General features: G+C 41.1%; 1 protein-coding gene across 3 annotated transcripts; it reads left to right on the top strand.

Moving 5' to 3' along the window:
• Positions 1–3,531: 3,531 nt before the first annotated feature.
• Positions 3,532–24,017, top strand: LOC145357205 (metalloreductase STEAP4-like). Of its 3 annotated transcripts, none has more exons than XM_080210330.1 (6): positions 3,532–3,636; positions 3,912–4,363; positions 10,230–10,702; positions 10,875–11,402; positions 21,076–21,240; positions 23,349–24,017. In XM_080210330.1, the coding sequence occupies exons 3-6, from the start codon at positions 10,232–10,234 to the stop codon at positions 23,595–23,597; spliced, it is 1,413 nt and encodes a 470-aa protein (XP_080066456.1). In that variant the 5' UTR covers positions 3,532–3,636; positions 3,912–4,363; positions 10,230–10,231; the 3' UTR covers positions 23,598–24,017. The 3 variants fall into 3 exon arrangements, with proteins under 3 accessions (XP_080066456.1, XP_080066476.1, XP_080066466.1); XM_080210340.1 differs by having other exon boundaries at positions 3,621–3,636; positions 3,998–4,363; XM_080210350.1 differs by lacking the exon at positions 3,912–4,363 and having other exon boundaries at positions 3,616–3,636.
• Positions 24,018–24,239: the final 222 nt, after the last annotated feature.

Below are 24,239 nucleotides of genomic sequence, written 5' to 3'. Positions count from 1 at the left end.
CCCTGCGATCGTGGTTTACCTAAGCTAGGCTAGAATAAAGGATCAGGGTAGCCAAAGAGGTTAAACCGAGGCTTTACATAATGCAAATTTTCAAAATCATCTTGGCCTTTTGGCTAAGATGAAACATTAGATAGAGCCCATGACAGGGTGCAATGCTTCATCTTAAGGTCTTGTCAGCCTGGACCTTGTATCATCAAACCCAAGATAGGATGCAATATCTTACCTTGTCAGCTTGGATCTGGTTTGCCCCTCATGTGAGGACCATGATTGGACTTAATTTAAATTGGCTTTTTTGATTAGAATTAAAATACCGGAAAAAAAAGCACTAAATGTATGGCACACCATGCAAACTATGTCGGAAATAGCCCAAAGTGGTGTCACCCAGCATTTTCAGTTATTCCAATTTGCACAGTTTTGGCTCCAACGGCACCAATCTTTTTTGGCAAACAAAATAAACTAACTCAAATTAACGAAGGGATAAATTAAAAGGAGCAGCTCCCAAAAGGAGAGGAACCATCCAAAATAAATAGAGAATAGAGTCAGAGCTCTGACAGAGGGTCATCCAGACTCAAAACATTGGCTCTATTCTGTCTCCACAGATGCTGTCAGACTTGCTGAGATTTTCCAACATTTTCTGTTTTTGTTTCAGATTCCAACATCCGCAGTATTTTGCTTTTACCATTCCTTTGCCACCGGCCATATTTGCCAAACAGCTATAAATATCTACTAAATGGTCCGAACTATGCCAAGTACAAAATAACTTTCTCTGACTCCTCTAGTCATTTTGACTCTGAACTCTCTGCTACTGCCAGTAAATTTTGCAAAACTGACTCCTAATTAATGGAATCGCGGACATGAATTGTTTAACATAACATGGATTTGTAACCTTTCTCGTTAATTCGCAACTTTGTTTATCTGCACAAAACATTGTGTACATCATTTCACTGATTACAGGTCCAATGTCCATTTATCCATGATTTTCAGAGAAAAAAAGCTAGAAGAAAAGTTGGAGAAAATGTCATAAAATAAAAAAAGTTTCTAAACAAATATTTTAAAAATATGAAAGGTAAGCTGTCCATGATGTAATTACTGGAACAGAAGGTGCTCAATATTTGCACCATGTTGCCATATTGCTTACTGGAGTGCTCACATGTGAGTGTTCACAGTTATTATGATGCCATTTGTGTCTACAGTACAGTACCTGGGCTATCTTTAAGTCACCATGATTGCAAAATGAGTGAATCTGAGCCAAGCCGTAGATGTTATAGAAAAATAATGATACCTGCTGTAAAAGTGACAATATTACATGGGCTGGGAAACTGCACAGATGCCAAAGAATACAGTGTTGGAACAGTGTTGCTAGGGAGCCTTTTAATATGAATATACATTTCCTATTGTGTCAAGCAGCAGCACATCTTTATATTATTTAAAAACGTTGCCTTTGTTGTCTTTTATTCTCTATATATAGCAAATTTTTGGATGATTGATACCCATCTAATTGACTCCTATTATATAATACTTTCACCATTTGCAAAGTATTCCAAGAAGCTAACCCCAGTGAATGGCATAGCCTTTATTGTATACCTAATTTACATCCAAAGATAGTTCAAGATCTTATAGGATGTCGGCAATATTTTTGCAGTTTACAAACTCACACTTTGAAAACCCTGCTGAACATTGTACAATATTTGCCTGTGGGAAAATTTATCTGGCACCCAAGCAGTGCAAACATTTGTTATGTATCTGCTTTCTTAGCTATGAACTCTCCATGTCAAGAGGAACTCTTGAACTCTATGAACTCTAGGAACTCTATGAACTCTCCATGTCTCCATAGCAAGAGGTTATTGTAGAAGGTCAGGGGGCATGGAGTTGGGGGTAGGGTGTTAGCGTGGATAGAGGACTGGTTGTCAAATAGGAGGCAGAGAGTGGGGGTCAATGGGTGCTATTCGGATTGGCGGATGGTGACTAGTGGAGTGCCCCAGGGGTCGGTGCTGGGGCCTCAGCTATTTACCATTTATATAGATGATCTGGAGGAGGGAACCGAGTGTAGGGCGTCGAAATTTGCTGATGACACCAAAATTGGTGGAAAGGCAAATTGTGCGGAGGGTGGGGAGAGTCTACAGAAGGATCTAGATAGGCTGGGCGAATGGGCCAGGAAATGGCAAATGGAATTTAATGTTGGCAAGTGCGAGGTGGTCCACTTTGGTAGGAATAATGGTAGGAAGGATTATTACTTACGTGGAGAAAAACTGTAGCAGGCGACGGTGCAGAGGGACCTCGGGGTCCTTGTGCATGAGGCGCAAAAACCCAGCTTGCAGGTGCAGCAGGTGGTCAGGAAGGCGAATGGGATGCTGGCCTTCATCGCGAGGGGGATTGAATATAAAAGTAGAGAGGTCTTGCTGCAGCTGTATAGGGCATTGGTGAGGCCGCAGCTGGAGTACTGTGTGTAGTTTTGGGCGCTGTACTTACGCAAGGATATTTTGGCCTTGGAGGGAGTGCAGAGGAGGTTTACTAGGCTGATGCCGGAGTTGAGGGGGTTGAGCTATGAGGAGAGGCTGAATAAATTAGGCTTGTACTCGTTAGAGTTTAGAAGAATGAGGGGAGATCTCATTGAGCCATATAAGATGATGAATGGGATGGATAGGATAGAGGTGGAGAGACTCTTCCCGCTCAGAAAGGATAGTAGGACTAGGGGGCACAGCCTCAAGATAAAGGGGGGGCGGTTTAGAACAGAGTTGAGGAGGAACTTCTTCACTCAAAGGGTGGTGAATCTCTGGAATTCTCTGCCCGTTGAAGTGGTGGAGGCTACCTTGCTAAATATTTTTAAGACGCGGGTTGATGGGTTTTTGATAAGAGAGGGGATTAAGGGTTATGGGGAGAGGGCAGGAATGTGGAACTGAGCCACGACAGATCAGCCATGATCTTATTGAATGGCGGGGCAGGCTCGAAGGGCTAGTTGGCCTACTCCTGCTCCTATTTCTTATGTTCTTATGTTCTTATGTCCAAGTAAAGTGACATGGAAAATATTGCCTCATTGAGTCTTGCTTAAAACTGGTAATACACAAAATTAGTCCAATAACTAAACCAGTTCCACAAATACAAAAGGATCCTTTCAGCTCAGCAAAAGAAAACAAACAGCAATTACTTGCTCCGAAGGAATGAATCATTAGTAATAGAAGGGCTCAGAAAAAAAGAGAAAGAAAGCGATTCACATATACTGTATTGAACTAGTTCTTAGTCAAACCATTATTGTGTAGAAACAAGATGGTCATTTTGCAAACAACAGTGATCCCACAGGAAAGAACTGTATTAGCAATTAATTTATTTTTATGGGACAGATTGCGTGGAATGTTTGTACTGCTCTATCTTGGGGATGCTGAACTCTGGCTAAGAGCAAGAACTGAGCACAAGCCAGGAGTTAATCTGCGGCTGCCTGGACAGCAGATGTAGCTGAGAGTTGAGGAAGTTGTGGAATGTAAGAAATGGAGAGATTTGGGGAAAGACAAAATGAGCAAAGGCAGGAGTAAAGGAGAAAGAACATGCAAAATCCACTTGCATAATAAACTTCTGGAATGGGGAAGGAGAACCTGGCAACCATTCATCATGTGCAGGCAACAAGGTGAAGTAAACAAAAATGTAAGTATTGAAATAATACCTCAGCTAGTTTGTCTTTTGATGGCTTAATGAATAGGAGGCAAGGGAAGCACAACTGATGGCATATCTCCAAAGTGCAGGTAAGAGAAGTACACTGATACATTCAGAAACACTGAGAGATTTCAGAGGCATTACAAGTTGTCTACTAAACTTGTGACAAAATTAACTAAAGCTGATTAGAAATCATTTTAAAGACACAGATTCAGGAAAACTGGTAAAATGAAATATTTTATTTGTACATGTCCCTTTATACCCAGATTAAAATATGAAGATGTGAATATTGGAAGAAGTATTATCACTGAGCAAACCTAATTGTTAACTGCTTGTAATCGTTCCATGGCAGAAGCTAAATCTCAGAACAATCATGATGTCACGGAGGAGCTGGCTGGTCAAATTTTTAAAGTTCATTGTTGAACAACATGTGAAAAGGATATTTAGCCTGAAAATTTGATACTTTCCAGTGGTCATGCCTGCTCTTTAGAAATCACACGCTGTCAAGTGTTTGCTGCAGTGTTCCAGTTTTGGCAGAAATGCAAAGAGGTGGAGCAAAAGGCACACTAACCTCAGAAGCTGGATCACAGTCTTTAAATATGAGGCTTGCTTTGAAAGATAAACAGCCAAAGGCTTTATCTTCACATCATTTCAAGTGAAAGCTCTGTTTATTCTTCAACTGTCCTCAATTTCAGCCCAGCCAACCAAAATAAGGAAGGTAAGAACATTTAATATATCATGTATTTTCAGAGCCTAAGATACAATTTGTTGTACATTTCAATAAATTATTTTGTTTAAAAACTTTTATGAACTTATTGGTTTTACCAATTGTTATTAACAAGCAAGTGTTTGATTCACAAATAATTTCAATACATCTACAAAAACAAGACCATCTATTTTCCAGTATTTTTCTTCATGTTCTCTTCTTGCTTTCACTTGAAGCATCACTGGAGTGGATTCAACTTCTAATTCAGTACAAAGTATATACTTCATTACACAATTAGATAACACATTTGTTACTTCTGTGATACCTTGACTCATTCTGCCTCTTCTGACCTCCTCTCCACTTCTAGAAACTTTCTGCTTCTGTTTCATAATTAATGAAAGCTTTATATGAGCTTTATAATTCTTGAGTATAATACGCATATAAATTCATCATTCGCAAGGTACCAGGGAGGAACAACACTAAATGAGCCAAAAATTGGTGAATTTGTCCTGCAGCCTGATCTTTGACCTCAGGTTACTTTTGACTGTTTGCTTTGGATTCTTTCGCATGACAGCAATTTTCTTTGGAACTATTAATTGAACCAGTCATGCATACAGCTCTTTTCATAAATGAAAGAAATGATTGCCTGTATTTGGTGGAATATTATGCAGCGTTAACAGTTCACCGGCTTTCCCCTCCAGCATAACCATGGCACAGAGAGAGCTGCACCTACATTTGAGAGACAAGCCTGGTCTCTCCAGGGTTTCTGGAGCAGACTATTTCCAAAAGAAATACAGGCAATTGCCAGTAGTCAGAGTTTGTTCTTGATGCCCTCTTTTGGATAGAAAACAATGTGGAGCACTTGCTGGCCACTTACAGGCAAAGTTGTAAGAACGACTTAAGATAGTTAATAAAATGAGTTTCTTTGTTCAGAGGGTAGATTTCACTCAGTCACATATTTACTTTCCAGATTGTTTGAGGGCAATAGAGCAGCAAAAATATTACTTTCATCACAGCTTTGATTACTTGTATGAACTCCATTTACACTGCTTCATTGTGCTAGATATCCTGCTATTGTCCAATACTTTTGGCTAAAAGAGATGGAAGCTGTGAAGATAGATATGGTTCAGATCCAGTAATATCAAGTTAGCAACCTGTTGATAAGTCTCTGAAATGTTTTTCAAAGGTTTGGGATTGATCAGTATTTCATCTCCTGATGTCACAAAAACAGACCGGCAGGGTTTTATCATTGCAATTTCCTTTGTAATCCTCATTCAAAAGGATTCTTCATCAGTTAAGCCACATACTCAGATAGGATATAAGATATAAGGGCAGCACAGTGGCATAGTGGTTAGCACTGCTGCCTCTCACCACCAGGAACCTGGGTTCAATTCTCAGCCTTGGATGACTGTCTATGCGGAGTTTGCACATTCTCCCGTGTCTGTGTGGATTTCCTCTGGGTGCTCCATTTTCCTTCCACAGTTCAAGATGTGCAAGTTGGCCATAGTAAATAGACCCTTGGTTTCCTGAGATGTGTAGGTTAGATAGATTAGCCATGGTAAATGTGTGGGGTTAAGGGGATAGGATGTGGTGGTGGGCCTGGGTAAGATACTCTTTCGGAGAGTTGGTGCAAACTGGATGGGCCAAATGGCCTCCTTCTGCACTGTAGTTATCCTATGAAGGTTTGGGGCTTCTGAATGTTTAAGAGCTCATCATGAACCCATCAGCAACAGTGATCATGGGTGATTTTAATCTGTGTAAGAAGTCTGACAACACCAGGTTTAAGTCCAACCGATTTATTCGAGAGTAAACTCACAAGCTTTCGAGGTCAAACTCTTCGTCAGGTGAATGGAGAGTTCTGGCCTCAGACAGAGCATATAAAGCACAGTCAGTTTACAGTTTACTGATTAGAATGCGAATCTTTACACCTAACCTGCTATTCAAGTCTTAAAGTGGCCGACAATGTGAGTGGAAGGAGCACTGATCACAGGTTAAGGAGATGTGTATTGTCTCCAGACAGTACAGTGAGTGAGGTTTTGCAAACCCAGGCAAGTCACGGGGGTTACACATCTGTATCTGTATCTCTCCATTCACCTGACAAAGAGTTTAACCTCGAAAGCTTGTGAGTTTACTATCAAATAAATCGGTTGGACTTAAACCTGGTGTTGTCAGACTTCTTACTGTGTTTACCCCAGTCCAACGCCAGCATCTCCACATCATGATTTTAATCTGCGCATAGATCGGGCAAATCAAATTCGCCACAGTGCTGTAGAGGAGGAATTCCTGGATTGTTTTAGGGATGGTTTTCTTGACAAATATGTGGAGGAATCAAACTAGAGAGCAGGCCATCTTAGACTGGGTATTGTGTGATAAGAAATGAATCATTGTCAATCTCGCCGTATGAGACCTTTGGGGAAGAGTGACCATAACATGATAGAATTTTTTATCAAGATGGAGAGTGAATTATTGATTTGGAAACTAGGATGCTGAATCTTAATAAAGGAAATTATGAGGATATGAGGCATGAGTTGGACTTAATAGATTGGGGAGAGTTACTTAAAGTGATGACAGGCAATAGGCAATGACAAACATCCAAGGAACACACAGGGGAACTGTAGCAACTGTTTACTCCTGTCTGGCACAAAAGCAAAATGGGTAAGAGGGCCAATCTAAGGCTTACAAAGGAAATTAGAGAGACTATCCAATCTAAGGAAGAAGCATACCAGATTGGCCAAGAAAAATAATAGGTCTGAGGATTGGGAGCAGTTTAGAATTCAGTAAAGAAGGATCAAGGAATGCATTAAAAAGGGGAAAATACAGTACAACAGTAAGCTTGCAGAGAACATAAAGACTGACGCTAAGAGTTTGTCTAGATACATGAAGAGAAAGAGATTGTGAAGACAAATGTGAGTCCCCTGCAGACAGAAACGGGGGAAAGTATAATGGGGGACAAGGAAACGGCCAAGCAACTGAATACATACTTTGGTTCTATCTTCACAAAAGAGGACACAAATCAGATACCAGCAATGTTGCAGAAAGCAAGATTTAGTGAGTGAGGAGAACGGAGGGGGATTAATGTTAGTAGAGAATTGGTGCTTGGAAAATTGATGGGATTGAAGGTGGATAAATCCTCAGGGCCTGATAATCTACATCCCAGAGTACTTAAGGAAGTGGCTGTAGATAATGTAGTCCCTGCAGATTGGAGAGTAGCTAATGTCACTCCAGTACTCAAAAATGGAGTTGGAGAGATAATAGAGAATTATAGACCGATAAGCTTAACATCAATTGTGGGGAAAATTCTTGAATCCATTATCAAGGACTTTGTAGCAGAGCATTTAGAAAGTAGTGGCAGGTCAGACAAGGTCAGCATGGATTTATGAAGGGGAAATCATGCTTGACAAATCTGAAATTCTTTGACGATATAACCAGTAGAGTTGACAAGGGGGGAACCAGTAGAACCAACATGCAAATTGAGTATTGAGTTTTGGGACTTTCAGGAAGCATTTGACAAAGTCCAGTATAAGAGATTATAGTGCAAGATTAAAGTGCATGGGATTGGGAGAACTGTATTGAGATGGACAGAAAACTGGTTGGCAGAGAGGAAACAAAGAGTAGGAATTAATGGCTGCTTTTCAAATTGGCAGCCAGTAACTAGTGGGGGGCCACAGGGATCGGTGCTGGCAACCCAGCTATTCACTATATATTAATGATTTGGATGAGGGAATAGAAATGTAACATCTCAAAGTTTGCAGATGATACCAAGTTGGGTGGGAGGGTGCACACTGATGAGAATGCAGAGATCCTTCAGAATGATGAGAACAGGTTGGGCGAGTGGACAAATCAATGGCAGCTGCAGTATAATTTGCTTAAGTGTGAGGTTATTCACTTTGGAAACAAAAGCAAGAAGGCAGATTACTCCTTGAATGGCTGTACATTGGGAGAGGGGAGTGTGCAGTGGGACCTGAGTGTCCTTGTGCACCAATCATTGAAGGCAAGCATGCAGGTGCGGCAGGCTGTAAAGAAGGCAAATGGCATGTTGGCCTTTATTGCAAGAGGTTTTGAGCACAGGAGCAGGGATGTGTTGTTGCAATTATATAGGGCCTTGGTGAGGCTACACGTAGAATATGATGTGCAGTTTTGGTCTTATTTTCTGAGGAAGGATGTTCTTGGTCTCGAGGGAGTGCAGTGAAGGTTTACCAGGCTGATTCCAGGGATGGCAGGACTGATATATAAGGAGAGATGGACAAAGTTAGGATTTTTTTCACTGGGGGTCAGACAAATGAAAATTGAGACTTATAAAATTCCAACAGGACTGGACAGGGTAGATGCAGGGAGAATATTCTCGATGGGGGAGTCCGGAACCAGGGGTCATAGTCTGAGGATTCAGGGTAGACCATTAAGGACAGAGGTGACGAGACATTCCTTCACCTAAAAAGCAGTGAGCCTATGGAATTCATTGCCACAGGAAATAATTGATGGCAAAACATGGAATGTATTCAAGAGGTGACTAGACATAGTACTTGGGGCGAATGGGATCTAAGGTTATGGGGAGAAAGTTGGATTAGGCTATTGAGTCGGATAATCAGCCATGATCGTAATGGATGATAGAGCAGGCTGAAAGGGCCAAATGGCCTCCTCCTGCTCCAATCTTCTATGTTTCTATGTTTCATTGAAGGATATCATCATATATGATGAGAAAAGCTGAGTTGTACAGTGTTCCTAATGGTGCCACAACTAGCGTCACACACTGGCAGAATCTTCCAGACCTCAGGAGGTGGGGGCATCCAGGAAACCTACGAAAACCACACCAGAATGGATCACCCACATTTGAATGCCATCAGTTTAGTTTCACAAGGGCAATTAGTCTGGAGGAGGCAGGCAGGTGATAATTAAGGCCTCCCTTGACTAAACGGCCATTTTCTGAAATTAATGGAATTATCTCAGCATCACACGCACTCTGCTCCCCACGCACCTGCTATGTTGGGAAAGTATTCTTCAATGACAATCTGTCAATGGGAGGTCATAGGGCCCTTCGAGCTTGAATGAAATGCCTGTACGAGGGCTCAATGCAGTCTATTCATAGCCTCAGGTATTCTTGTGCAAGGGTTTCCACTCCAATCTGAGGCCCCTAAATGTTCTTGGCCATATTTTATTAAACAGGTTTTGGAGCTTTTTGTCAACATTTTAAGATGCCTCCAAGGTCTCCCTCATCTTCAGCAATGCTCACCTTTCTTCCAGGTGCTCCGGTTTCCTCCCACAATCCAAAGATGTGTGGGTTAGATTGATTGGCCATGCTAAAATTGCCCCTTAGTATCCTGATATGTGTAGGTTAGAGGGATTAGTGGGTAAATATGTAGGGATATCGGGGTAGGGCCTGCATGGGATTGCGGTCGGTGCTGACACAATGGGCCAAATAACCTCCTTCTGCACTGTAAGGTTCCTATGATTCTATGAATTGGGTCTCTGACTGGACATTCCTGCATGCCTTCCAATTAACCAATTCACATCGATGTTCTGCCCACCACCTTTAATCAAACAGTAAGTGTGATGTCAGCCTGCTTATCTGCCAGCTCCCAGAAGATCTCAACAGCTATCACAATGCTGAGCTGTACATGGTCAGAAACCAAAAATAGTACCAGTGCTTGAGGTGTTGGTGCAGAGGACTCCAGTGCTCATATCCATGCTGGAACAAAAGGACATAAAAAATTATGCCAAAAAGCTTGCGTAAGAACATTTTATAATGTTAAGATTAAAACTAAGAAAAAACATACAAAATAGAGAAACATAGATATCAGTTTGACTAATGCTTGGTAGGTTCTAATTTTTAGGAGCTCTTTGATGAGAGTATTGTAAAATTCCTACTGACTCTATTTTTCAGAGATGGACAACAATGCAACAGGCCAGATCCCTCTTCATCAGACCAGCAGCAGAAAAAGGTTGGACCATAAGCGGGACACAATCTGCATTCTTGGTACAGGGGATTTTGGCAGATCCTTGGGCATAAGACTGCTCAAGTCAGGTTACTCAGTGGTATTTGGGAGCCGAGATCCAAAGAACTCCGTCCTGCTGCCAAGTGGAGCGCAAGTGTTTAGCCACACGGAAGCCCTGAAAACATCCAAGCTCATTTTCTTGGCAGTCCATAGGGAGAACTATGATTTTCTCCTGCTGCTGTCTGATTTGCTGGATGGAAAAGTCCTGGTGGATATAAGCAACAATCTCAGAATGAACCAATACCCTGAGTCCAATGCACAGTATTTGTCTCAGCTGATTCCCAAAGCCAATGTGGTGAAGGGATTCAACACAGTTTCAGCCTGGGCCTTGCAGTCAGGCAGCCTGGATGCCAGCAGTCAGGTAAGATCTAAGTGTTATGTGAAGGAAATGAAGTTAGCAAGGATCAACTAAAATTATTGTCTACACTGACCAGTTAACTGTATTTCAAAAAGAATATTAGAGTGTGCTGAATATATTGAATTGTTGCAACAATATTTTCACCAGTTATAAAAATTATTATTCTATGTTTCAGGTCTTTGTCTGTGGGGATGACAATAAGGCTAAGCAATTGGTGATGGATATTGCCAGGAATATAGGCCTCACTCCTTTGGACCAGGGATCACTCTTAGCAGCCGAAGAACTGGAGAGCTACCCTCTTCAGCTCTTTCCGATGTGGAGACTGCCATTTATTATAACGGCCGGCCTCACAGTATTCTTCTTTTTGTACCATGTTTTGCTTAGAATTATCTATTCTTACATAAATAAGAATGTTGATCAGACCTATCAGATAATGATTTCCATACCAAATCATGTTTTTCCAAGTGTCTCTCTCATTCTGCTTGGCTTGGTTTACCTTCCGGGTGTGATTGCTGCATTCCTCCAACTCCACAGAGGGACAAAATACAAGAGATTCCCAAACTGGCTCGACAAGTGGATGCTGTGTCGAAAGCAGCTTGGGCTTGTATCATTTGCCTATGGCTTCCTTCATGTTTTTTATTCACTGGTCAATCCGCTTCAATATTCATTTTACTGGAGGAGGGCTCGGTATATTGCATCCATGGTAAGACTTGTGCTAATACTGTACTTTTATTTTAATATTGTTCTATCAGAAGTAGGATAGTTGATTGAATTTGGAATGTAAAACACCGTGATGTGGGTCCTGTCTCACCTAATCATTCTGGGAAGGGCAGAAGGGGGATCACGTGAAGGTCTACAATTCCATATGGGGACACAGAGAAAAACAAAAGGAAAATAAGACATAAATCCTCTGCTCAGCTCAAGAATTCTGTGATTTGGAAAGACTACAAAAGAGGAAATAACCACGGGCAGTATTTTGGATATATACTTAATATCAAAACTTATAAAATGTTATAATTTTATTACTTTGCTTTTCTTAATTTATGATCATTCCTTCATTGGTGGCATATGCAAGTCTCAAGCAGCAGGCCTGACAAGCAAACTTCTTCAAACCACATTTCCTTCATCCTGTTTCTCCAACCCAAATGATCCCCATCCATTTCTTAAGCCAAAGTGTAATGGAGAATATTAAACTTTTTGTTCATTCATTCATGGGATGTGGGTATTGCTGGCTAGGTCAGTACTTATTACCCATCCATAGTTACCCTTGAGAAGGTGATGGCGAGCTCCCTTCTTGAACCACACAGTCCATGGGGGCGCTTTTACCAATTTGATTCTAAGTGCTGAATCTGGACGTGATTCAGATCTGACTTGTAAACCCTGTTCTCTGGCACCCCTATACACACTTAGCCTGAAAGAAAGTCACAAGCCTGAATGGTGCTGTGAGCAGGGCTTATCGCACCCGATGAGCGCCTTCAACTATGCATGTGCAGTTAAAAAAAAATTTGAAAAGCGCTCCCCTGCTACGTCACTCCTGGGCCACAAAAAGCAGATCAAGCTGGCCCAGGAGTGATGGCCGCCACAGACATTGTCCCACCCCCACAACCAAGGAATGATCTGGCCTACCTCCCCACTTCACCACCAATCTGAGTCTGAGAGCCATTGGAAGCTCTGAACTTGCCTCTTCAGAAGCTGAAGCATGTCTGTTTTACACTGAATCTGGACGGGCGAATGTGAAGGTAAAGTGGGAAGTGCCGGTAAGTTTGGGCATCCAGCCAATTAAGTCAATTTAAATGCATGCAAATGTATTTAAATTGACATCGCACCCGTTTCAGGTGCGGTTCCGATTGCGTTCATTTTCGGGCCTTAGTAAAGGGGGAAAGGCAGGTGCGAATCACGCTATTCGCCTCATGCCCGACTTTACCACATTTTTGCACCCAAAACCGGGTGCAACGCAATGGTAAAATCAGGCCCCATGTGTTGTAGGTACACCTACAGTGCTATTCGTGAGGGGATTCCAGGATTTTGATCAAATGCAGTGAAGGAACAGCAATATATTTCCAAATCATGGTAATGATTGGCTTGGAGGGGTGCTGTTCCCATATATCTGCTACCATTACCCTTCTAGAGGGTAACAGATATGGGTTTGGGGGCGCTGCCCAAGGAGCCTTCCATATTTAAATTTAAAGGTTAAAAACATGCGGTAGATTACGATATGAGCGAATCTACTGTTTGTTGCGCAGATCTTTGGAATTTCTTTCTCATTGCAAACCCCATTTTTTTAGTCATTACTATGCATTTCAGCTGCAGGAGACAGTAACTCTTTCCATATGGGGATGTAAATATTTCACTTTTTTTGCAATGCTGAGGAAGTTAGTAAAGGACTTTGAATTTGGCTTTATCCTCAAAGCTACCCTGCGAGACAGGCTTGTTTGTGGACTTCGAAATGAAGCAATTTGAAGATTGCTCACTGAAAGTTCTTTTACATTAAAGCTGGCTGTTGTGATTGTGGTGTCCCTGGAATTGGCCATGAAAGAGACTTCCCAAATTGGAGCTGGAGCCAAAATACACAATGGACGGGAAGGAATCTCTTAAAATGCAAGCACGTCATCAGTGTGCTCAAATGGTGCACACTCTACATGATCGTTGGAGTAGAGAAAAAATTGTAGATCTGTAGTAAGAAAGGCCAGACACCTAAAGCATGTTGGACGTTGCAGATTTATCAAACCCTGAAGATGTGCAAATGTGAGAACATATCAAAATCTAAAAAAGAGATCTAATGAATATCTGATCAGGACGAAAATCTCAAAAATGAACTGGACTAGGAAAGTTAGATGGACAAGAAGTAAAGATGGAAATAGATGCAAAAGTTGCTGTATCATTTCTCCCAGAAAATATAAACTATCTGAAGTTGAAACGTTGACCACTAAAACCTTCAAACATAATCCTGTGAATTTATACTGAGGAAGTATTTCCACTAAAGAAATATATCATGGCTCAAATAGAAGCTAATTGTCAATCAGTTGAATGCCTCTGCAGGTAGTAAAGGGAAATTTTCCCGCACTCTATGGAAGAGTGCAGTAACACAAAATCAAACAAAACTGGGGAGCAATTAACCAATTGGTTGACAGCAAAAAAATGCTACAAAAATGTCTGGAGAAATATAGGGATGTGTTCGAGAATATCCTGGGATCCATGACGGGGTACAGGCAAAGCTCAAAATCAAACCTGACAGCAACCCTAGATCCTTCAAGGCAAGAACTGTGCCTTATGCAATTACTCTGAAGGTAGAAGTGGAACTAGAAAAATTAGTCAAGGGTGAAGTGATTGAATCTGTAACGATGAGCGATTGGGCAACCCCAGTAGTCCAAGTTTTTATATCTGATCATTCTGAACGTACCTGCAGGGACTTTAAGACGACAATAAATCCAGTACCAAAAGAGAAAACGCTGGAAAATCTCAGCAGGTCTGTCAGCATTTGTAAGGAGAGAAAAAAGCTGACATTTCGAGTCCAGATGACCCTTTGTCAAAGCTAAAAGGCCAAGAAAGTGGAAGATATTTATACTGCAGGGGAGGGAATGAAAGATGAGTCATAGCCATGGAAACCAAGGGAAAATACTGGTAATAGCTGTCCACAGACAAAATAATGGGTGTGAATGGCCAAATGGCAAAAAAAGCTATGAGCCATGGCAGATGAAGATGTTGGAAAGGGGGGGTAGATAGGATAGAGGTAGAATGTAGAAAAGGGGAAGCGGTGGGGGAGAAAAGGTAAGGGAAGCGGGATGAAGTGAGGGAAGAATGGGGGGAAGAAAAATGACGAAAATCAATAAAGAAATAAAAGGTAGAGAACAATAAAAAACTAAATAAAGCTGAATGAAAACAAAGGGGACCGAGGTGGGGTAGAGCAAATTATCTGAAGTTGTTGAATTTGATATGATAAATCCAGTACCCCTTGTCACTATTTGAGGACCTATTCACTGGACTGGCTGGTGGGCGGATTCAGTCATTTGAGTCGCACCACTCCTAATGATTGTTATCCATAAGGGATTGTTCCAATATAAGCACCTACCATTAACCAATTGGTTAGCTGCTCCCCGGTTTAGCTCGATTTTGCGTTGGCACACTCTTCCAAGAAGTGCAGGAAAATTACACTTTACTACCTGCAGAGGCAATTCAGTTGACTGACCATTAGCTTCTATTTGAACCATGATATATCCCTTTAGTGGAACTATTTCTTCGGTATAAATTCACAGGATTACACCTGAAGGTTTTAATGGTAAGGGTTTCAACTTCAGATTGTTTATGTCTTCTGGGAGAAGTGATACAGCAATTTCTATATCTACTTCTATCTTTACTGCTTGTCCGTCTAACATTCCTACTCCGGTTTCATTTCTGAAATTTTCATCCTCATCAGATATTCTATAAGTCCAATGCGCCTTCAGTTCAGCAAGATAGACTTGTCCCAACCATACCTCCACATGACAGCGACAACTGAGTGGCACCACTGCTAATGAAACAAGGGATTGTTCCAATATAACTGCCTACCATTCAAAATGACATCAGCAACGGCCATATTCCAGAAGTCAGTGGGCCAAATCTTAAGTGGCCTCAACGATGTCCAATATTATTTGGGTGACATTCTAATTACAGACAAAAGTGAACAGGAATAAACTTTAGAGGAAGCACTGGAATGTCAAGAGAAATGCAGCCTGAATTTTTCAAATCAACCATCAGTTATTTAGGTCATGCAATAGACAAGGATGGCCTCCACAGAGAATGAAACAAAATGACAGTGATCCGAGATTTGCCAAGAATGCAGAACGTGTCACAGTTGCAATCATTCCAGGACTAATCAATTATTAAGGGAAGTTCATCTCAAACCTTGCAATGCTTCCAAAGTCACTTCATACTTTATTGTGTTCGAGCCAACAATGGATTTGGACGAAAGACTGTGAAAGTATGTACTAAGGAGGACATTCTTAAGCAATCCGAGATATTGTTCCATTTTAACCCCGCGTTGAAACTAATATAAGATACATCACCCGATAGGGTGGTTGCTGTTGTATCTTACATTATGGCAACTTGGGAGGAGCGACCAATAGCATTTACATCACGAACATTATCAAGCACAAAGTTATTCATAACTTGAGACAGAAGCGTACAGCAGATTTTTTTTGCATTAAACAACTTCACCAGTAGCTGTATGGTCATCAGGTCCTATATATTTATTTCTGCTAACAATTCATTCATTTTGGTACAGATGCTGTAAACATTCAGATATAGAGTGTTCAATTCTGTTCATTTATCATTTTGTAATCTTTGACCTGTTAAATTTGTATGCTCCATCCCTTTCTGCTACATTCTGAGTATCATTACCCAGCTCTATAATAATCTACACAATAGATATTTTAACAAAATTGCAACTCATGGGATTAAAGGGTGAAGTAAGAAATTGGCTAAGGGAAAGAATACAGCGGAGAGTGACATTGTTTTCCAGGCTGGAGGGTAATAGACAGTGGCACTGTTTTGTGTTGGCCTATTCTTCTTTGTGATATATCTGAATATCCTGGACTTTGGTATACAATGCATGACTCCACAAAGCTCAGAAACATAAAAAAGTGATGAGGATAATATCTGACTTCAGGAGAATTAGTGAAATGGGCAGAAAAGTGTTATCCATTTGTGGAACATGGGTGTCGCTGGTTAGGCCAACATTTAATGCTGTTCCCTAACTGCCCTTAAAAAGGTGGTAGTGAGCTACCTTCTTGAAGCGCTGCAGTCCATATGGTGGAGGAACCCCCACATGCCCAATGAAATTTTACTTGGAGAAGTGTGAAGTGATCCATTTGGTTAGGAAGGAAAAGGACGGATTAGATGGCGTCAACAATTTTGAAGAAGCCCAGGAACCAAAAAAGCTGGGGGCATATATACACAAATCTGATGACAAAGGCATAGGCCCCCAAATTAACTCTCAGTTGGAAAGTGATGATGGGCATGGGTTACACATGGGTTCACCAAACATAATGGTAATAGTTATCAATTGTCCCTTATTTCTTTCCACTGCCCTGTGTCTCAAGCTGAGTTTGGGATGTTGTTTGTCCTGTAATTTGGACCTTTAAACTTTCCACGTGCATGATGTCTAATCTCCTCCTGCATCTGCACTCTAACATCTTGGCGGCAACCCATCCCCTGGTAGGACCCCATCCCCATCATTACAGATCCTTTGGGCAGTCATCCCACCACAAGGAATGATCAGCCCAGGCAGGACCAGATTTATTTTTATACAGGAAGTTTCCTCACAATAAGCTTGGCAAGTTGACAGTCTGGCTGTCCATCAGGCAGAAAGGCAGCCAGGGCGTGGAGCAGTGATAAGTTCATTTGGGATAGTAGAGGAGGTCATACATCATGATGGGTAGGGCTGATGAGTGCTGACCATTCACCAGTGTCCCATTGTGGGGGCGGAGTCAGTCATCTAGAAAGACAGGAGAGAATAAGTTGATCATGGGAGTCCCATCAGGAGTAGCTGGCCAGTTTTGGGTGTCTCATTGCTGAGAATTGTTTAAATCAATTAGAGAACCTAGAAGCCTTTTCTACAGCTGAAGTCACTTTCTCCCACATACTCCAGAACCACCACCTAAACCATGCCAATTCCTTCAGCCATGGTTGTGTTCTATGTACAGAAGAATACACGTCCCTTTCATCTGCTGGGGCTTTTCTTCCTTTGGCAGTATACCAATGGGCACCATTTTACACTCCCCTCCTAACTTAAACCTCCAGAAACTTGCATAGTTGTCACATGGCCAGGTCTTGGCCTGCTGTTCACCCAGCAGTGGGAAGAATGTCTCACCTTACCAGGCATGTGATGTAATATCAGTTCAATAAATTTCAAGAGTGACGATATTAGGAGCCTGCACCCGTTTCAAATGTAACTGTTATCTCAGGCAATGAGTAACTCATTGGAAAAGTTGTTTATGATATTAGCATATAGAGTTTAATACATTTGTGTGACATTCTCTTCAATTATTATGTAGCCCAGAAACATAAAATAATGAATGCTGTAATGAGCAGACTGTAGTTTTTTTTCTCTGGAGGAATGAACAAGGATAACTGTCCTCATCCGTAGCTGCTTCATGGTCTTATGAATTGTATGAGTTTTGCCTTGAACACTTTGGATATGTCACTGGCCTGAAATACACCCCTCAACATCGCCTTGGATGAATTCCAAAGCATGCTGATTAGCCTGTGCTCTTTATCCAGTGGCAGCACCAGATACAGAAAATATTCACTTCGAGAGACTTCAGCTTTGAATTTTGTCTCTCATGTTGTAATTCACTTCCCAAACTTCATGGGGGTGAAATTGATCTTGGTTGGTGATACAAAGTGACTATTAATGACTTGGCAGCATGTGATACACAGGTCAGTTTTGTTTCCCACTTTCTGCTGCCGTTCACTGATTTCACTTCCCATTTTTGCTCATGTTGGCTACCAACAGAATGTCAACACTTTGCATATTGCTTTTATTTTTTGAACCCTTTGTTCATAGTGCATTGTCCTTTTTGTCTGTGCTTTTAATTCCCCTTTGTGCTCCAGACAATCCAAAATTCTCAGTATAGCTTCAACTGTTAATCCCAGGTGCCAACAACACAGTAGAACATTTTTCCTGATATCACAAGAACCAGCAAAGTCTTCAACGTTACAGATCATTTTACCCTGTTCCATTAATGCCACTTTCAGTTCTTTGAGTTGCAATACACTACAGGTAATATGTGCTGGGAATTTCCTCAAGGCTTTCTCCTAACCGATCACTGTAACTTAAGGAAAATATTGGCAAAGGCTCTCTTTATCTGTCACATCTACAATCAGGAGAACCCCCTGAAGAAATGTGATGCAATGGAAGATCAACAGAAATAAAAAGCAGAAGTGATATAAAAGGGCTGCCAGCATTTTAATAGAAACCCTACAGTGCAGAAAGAGGCCATTTGGCCAATCAAGTCTGTACTGACCACAATCCCACCCAGGCCCTACCCCCATATCCACCTGCTAACCTACACATCTCAGGATACTAAGAGACAATTTTAGCATGGCCAATCAACCTAACTGCACAGCTTTGGACTGTGGGAGGAAACCGGAGCACCATGAGGAAACCCACACAGACACAAGGAAAATGTGCAAACTCCACACAGACAGTGACCCAAGCTGGGAATCGAACCCAGGTCTCTGGAGCTGTGAAGCAGCAGTGCTAACGACTGTGCTACCGTGCTGCCCCATCCATTCTGCACTATTGCATAACATTAAGATCTGTCCCACATTTTGAGGATCCCACACTTCATTGTACTATACATTGAGATTAAGAGAATTCAACTAGTGGCTTTTTGAGCCATGGGGCCAGATTTTCACAGTGTTAGAAAGACTCAATGGACTTTTAAAGATGGTGGGCAGAACGTCTATTGAGTTCAAGTAGACTTTATTTTGGCTGTTGTAAGTGCTTTAATGCACAGTATGGGAGTTAGGAATTGATGGAGCAGACATAAGCAGTCTTCAAGGTCTGTTAAGGTCCATATAACTGTCATGAACTGAAGTATTTTTATATCGCCTGCCCTTTAAACTTTAATAAAAGACAAGCTGAACTGTCACTGAGAGTTGAAAAAGAAAATCACTGCTGGATTGCTGTGACTGACAAACCATCTGGTACAGGTTAAAAAAGAATGTACCATCTGATCATGCAGATTCAACAGTTATTTGTTGACATCTCCCCCAGGGATGTTATTTTGTCATCATAAATGCTTGCAGTCCTGAGTTTACAATTTGATTGACAGTTGAAATAGGCTATTCAAGGATTGGATGTCTTTGATATGGGGTGTGAATAGAAGTGTATTCTTAGTGGAGGTTTAAAAGCTTTGCATAGATTTTATGAATGGGAGCTTTGCTTCTCTATCAAGTGTGTAAGATTGGAGGAAGTTTGTTGAAGTCTCCTGAGTTCTGCCCATTATGGGTACTGGGTGAGTGGCTTTGGTAGTGGCATAGAAGCTATGACAGACCATAGAGGTGGGTGGGGGACATTGGTTGGCATTGAGTTGCATAGAGGTTATGGGGAGCCATGGAAAAGGGTGGGAGGAGGCGCAAGGTTTGAAGGATAGAGGGCCACAGTTTCTGAAACAATGGGGGCAAAATCCCAGAAAACCAGGACAGGCCGCCTAACTCACCCACCTCTGCTCTCACTGATCCCCATGGGCATATATGCTTAGCTTCTGGGGTCAGCAATTCTCCCTCCATCCCACACCTGCCCTCCAGCCCTGTAGCAAAAATTATACAATTCATGGCACTTGTAATCAAGGCCAGCCCAGCTCGAGCTACCTGGCTTGATAGCCACCACACCAGGACTGAGAATTCCGACCCAAAGTCAACTGACATTTTGCTGGTCCCTCAGATATTCTGTTGATTGTCATGGTGGAAGGGCCTGGTTAAATCCTGCCCATCACTTCTATACTGACTCTCTGTAGAAAAATCCAGTCAATCCATTTCCCCAGTGGTTCCATCATATTGTATATTTATTTCCCTGAAGTGCTCATCCAATTTTCTTTTGAGATCAGTGATGGTCTCCACTTCAATCACCCTCTATGGCAGCAATTCCAGGTCATCAGCACTTGCTGCATTAAAATAGTTCTACCTCACATCCCCACTGTATCTCTTATTTGAAACATTAACCCTGGCTCTCCTTAGGCCATCAATTAATGGGAACAGTTTCTCTTTGCTTACTCTCGCTAATCCTGCCATAATCTTGAAATCACCTCACAAGCTCCTTTGCACCAAGAAGAACAACTCCCGCTTCTCCAACCTAACCTTGTAGCTGAAACACCTCACATCCTTCTGGTGAGCAGAACTGGGCGCAATATTCAAGTTGTGACTTAACCAAAGCTTTATAAATATTCACCAGGACTTCCCTACTTTTGGACTTAGCATCTCCGTTTATACCAGTAAATATTTTATTCAATAGTTGCTAGCCTGTTTGTAGCATATATAAGAGAATTGGATCAATTAATTCTGATTTAGCAAAGAGCAGTACAAATTGTGGATATAGGTACATGAAATAGTCAAATTTGGTCCTGTAACTGGGCATGACTGAGTGAATAAGTTGAAAAAATGAATAGCTTTTGTTCAAAGTTCTATTTGTATAGCATTGGTACTAGCTGAACAGCTATTTTTATCATTCCAAAAAATCCAAGCATTATGATCCAAGAAGATGGTTAAAAGCCCAACCTGGTCAAAATAGAATTGTTTCTCTCTACGAGTGCTATGTCAAACTGTCAAGCTTTTATATAGATAGGTAACACATATTTTTGTATCTTCATGCAGTTTATTTCTTGTTTTCAACACAGGTAGGAAGCAACACAACTTCAGAGATGGAGATGAAATGGGTCTGGCGCAGTGATTTATTTTATGCATCTGGAATTTTGGGCTTTTTTGTCTTCTGTTTGCTTGGAGTAACATCCCTTCCATCTGTCAGCAATGCAATGAATTGGAGAGAGTTCCGATTTGTTCAGGTAATTCATTTGTCACTCAGAGAGGTTCATTCATTATAATATACCTATGTTGTGTAATAAGGAGTCAAGTAAACAGGAACATAACTAAGAAGCAGTGTATAACTATCAATATAAAATTTATTTATTTGTAACAAGTAGGCTTACATTAACACCCCAAGGAAGTTACTGTGAAAATCCTCTAGTTGCCATACTGCGGCACCTGTTTGGGTACTCTGAGGGAGAATTTAGCATGGGAAAAGTACCTAACCAGCATGTCATTCAGACTGTGGGAGGGAAACGGAGCACCCGAGGGAAACCCATGCAGACATAAGGAGAACATGCAGACTCCACATAGACAGTGATCCAAGCCAGGAATTGAACTAGGCCTCTGGCACTGTGAGACAGCAGTGCTAACCACTGTGCCAGGTGTCCAAGAATAACATTCCTTGGCCAATGAAAGGAATTTTCATTCTTCAAACATCCTTTAAATTGAAAGTTCAAGAATTCTCTCTCACAAAAGGCTACGGGTATTAGGTCAAGTGATGTCTTCAAGACTGAGAATTCAGATTTTGAATACAAACATACAAAATAGGAACAGAAGGAGATCCCTTGAGCCTGCTCCACCATTCAATAAAATATGGCTGATGTGTTTTTGTTCCCAATTCCACATTCCCATTTATCCCCAGCCACTTTTGATTTTCTTGACTAATAAGAATCTATCTACCTCTTGTATGCAGGTACAGCAAGTGATTAGGAAAGTGTTTATTGCAAGAGGAATGGAATATATAAAGTAGGGAAGTATTATTGCAGTTTTATAGGGCATTGGTGAGATGACATCTGGAACATTACATGCAGTTTTGATCTCTTTAGTTAAGAAAGACTATGATTGCATTCAGAACAGTTCAGAGAAGAGGGTATCTTATGAGGAAAGGTTGGATATATTGGGTCTGTATCCATTAGTGTTTAGAAGAATTGGTGTTTAGAAGAATGAGAGTTGATCTTATAAAGATCCTGAAGAACTTGACCGAGTGAATGCTGAAAAAATATTTCTCCCATGATGGACTCTAGAACCTGAGATACAGTTTAAAAATGAGAGGACTCCCACATAAAAAGGCAATGTTTTCTGTTTGCTCTCAGAGTTGTTAGCCTGTGGGATTCTCCGCCCCTGACAGCCATGGAGTGAGGTTTATTGAATATTTTTAAGGCCAAGGTAGATTTTTGATCAATAAAGGAGTCAAAGTTTATGGAGTGGGAGCCAGAGAAATAGAGTTGAAGCCACAATCTGATCAGCCATGATCTTATCAAATGGCAGAGTAAGTTCAAAGGGCCAAATGGCTTACTCTTGTTCTTAATTCATATGTTTAATTCATATTGTATCAAGAGATATGACCAAGGTGGGTTAAGAAGTGCTGAGATAAATTTCAGCCTGGCTCGAATTTAGTGATAGAACAAGGTGTAGAAGTTATATACTCTTGTTCCAATATTCCTATGTCCAGGAGTCATCATGCAATAACATGAGAACCAGGAGCAGGAGTTGGCAATTCAACCCCTCCAGCCTGCTTTTCCATTCAATACAATTATGGCTGATCTTGTCTCTGCCTCAACTCCACTTTCCTGTCCACTCTTCATTACACCTCAGCTCATTGCTAATTAAAAATCTGTCCATCTCCTCCTTATATTTACTCAATGTCCTGGCATCCTCACATTGGGGTAGTGAATTCTACAGACTAATGAAAATCTGCTATCCCTTATCCCAAATCTTGTTCAAAATTGCCCCACTAGAAGAAGCATCTGCTGTACATCTACTTAGTCATTCTTATCATATTATATCCCAGAATTAGATTTCCTCTTATTATTCTAAACTCTTGAGTATGGGCCTAAACTGCTCAATCTCTCTTCATGAGATAAACACTTCATCTCTGAAATCAGTCTAGTGAACCTCCTCTGAACTGCTTCTAATGCCACTACATCTTTCCTCAAATAAGGAGACTAAGTCTGTACACAGTACTCCATGTGTGGTCTCACCAATGCCTTGCTTAGTTGCAGCAACACTTCCTTACTTTTATGTGATAGCATGACAGAGATTTGAATAATGAATCCCACCTAACATATTTCTCCTTTTCTTCCAGTCGAAGCTGGGTCACGTCACACTGCTTCTGTGCACAGCTCATACCGCAGTTCTTGGATGGAACAAATTTCTAAAGCCTACAGTGTATAAATGGGGGCTTCCGCCAGGGTACATGCTGGCTATGGTGATTCCCTGCATTGTGTTAGTTCTAAAGCTGATTCTCTTAACTCCATGTGTAGACAGAACGGTCACAAGAATCCGACAGGGTTGGGAAAGGAAAGGACGAGATTTAGGCAAGATAAACATTTGACCAAAGGCAGTCCATCTGAATAATATGTTTTGAAAACATACAATTAGTCCATTCCGAATAGAAATACTGCAGAAATGTTCAACACTGGAATTTGATATTCTAAACCTCTTGGAATAATGACATTTAAGATATATAAATATTATAATTCCTGACCCACATCTGGAAAGTAGGTTGCTATCCGAAACATTAACCTTATCCCAGGCCAACTGAAAGTAGAATCATTCCTGGTGAAGTAAAGTCTATTTTCCTATATTTGATAGTCTTATCCATCCCTCCCTGCCCTTTCCACATCCTCTAAGAGTTAAACTTGCCCCACTCTCAATAATACGTACCTGTTGAGTTAACAGTCATCTACTGTCTCACTTTAACATAATTGACATTATAAACAATACAATGAATAATACTTGTATTAATATAGATCCTTATACAATGAGGTTATTCTTTAACACTTGATGACAGTGTTAAAGTGACAATAATGGGCCAGGCAGTGAAATCAATGTAAAGAGGGATTGGAGAGGGTCTTAAATTGGAAACCAATCTGCCACTGTCTGTTTTGCACAAGTGGAAAAAGATCCCTCAAGTGTTTACTATAGAAAATTATTTGCTCTCTTAATCATACATTGGTCCTTCATGCCATTTTGA

This window comes from Carcharhinus amblyrhynchos, chromosome 2, assembly GCF_965287045.1.
Source record: "Carcharhinus amblyrhynchos chromosome 2, sCarAmb.v2.hapA, whole genome shotgun sequence".
In the NCBI taxonomy this organism is placed as follows: domain Eukaryota; kingdom Metazoa; phylum Chordata; class Chondrichthyes; order Carcharhiniformes; family Carcharhinidae; genus Carcharhinus; species Carcharhinus amblyrhynchos.
Note: the sequence above shows the minus strand (reverse complement) of the source record. Positions and strands in the feature narration are given on the sequence as shown.

Bases quoted from the DNA above. Each gene is read 5' to 3' on its own strand.
- LOC145357205 (XM_080210330.1), top strand. From the start codon at position 10,232: ATGGACAACAATGCAACAGGCCAGATCCCTCTTCATCAGACCAGCAGC. The intron at 10,703-10,874 runs GTAAGATCTAAG...TCTATGTTTCAG, and splicing joins GCCTGGATGCCAGCAGTCAG to GTCTTTGTCTGTGGGGATGA. The intron at 21,241-23,348 runs GTAATTCATTTG...CTTTTCTTCCAG, and splicing joins GAGAGTTCCGATTTGTTCAG to TCGAAGCTGGGTCACGTCAC.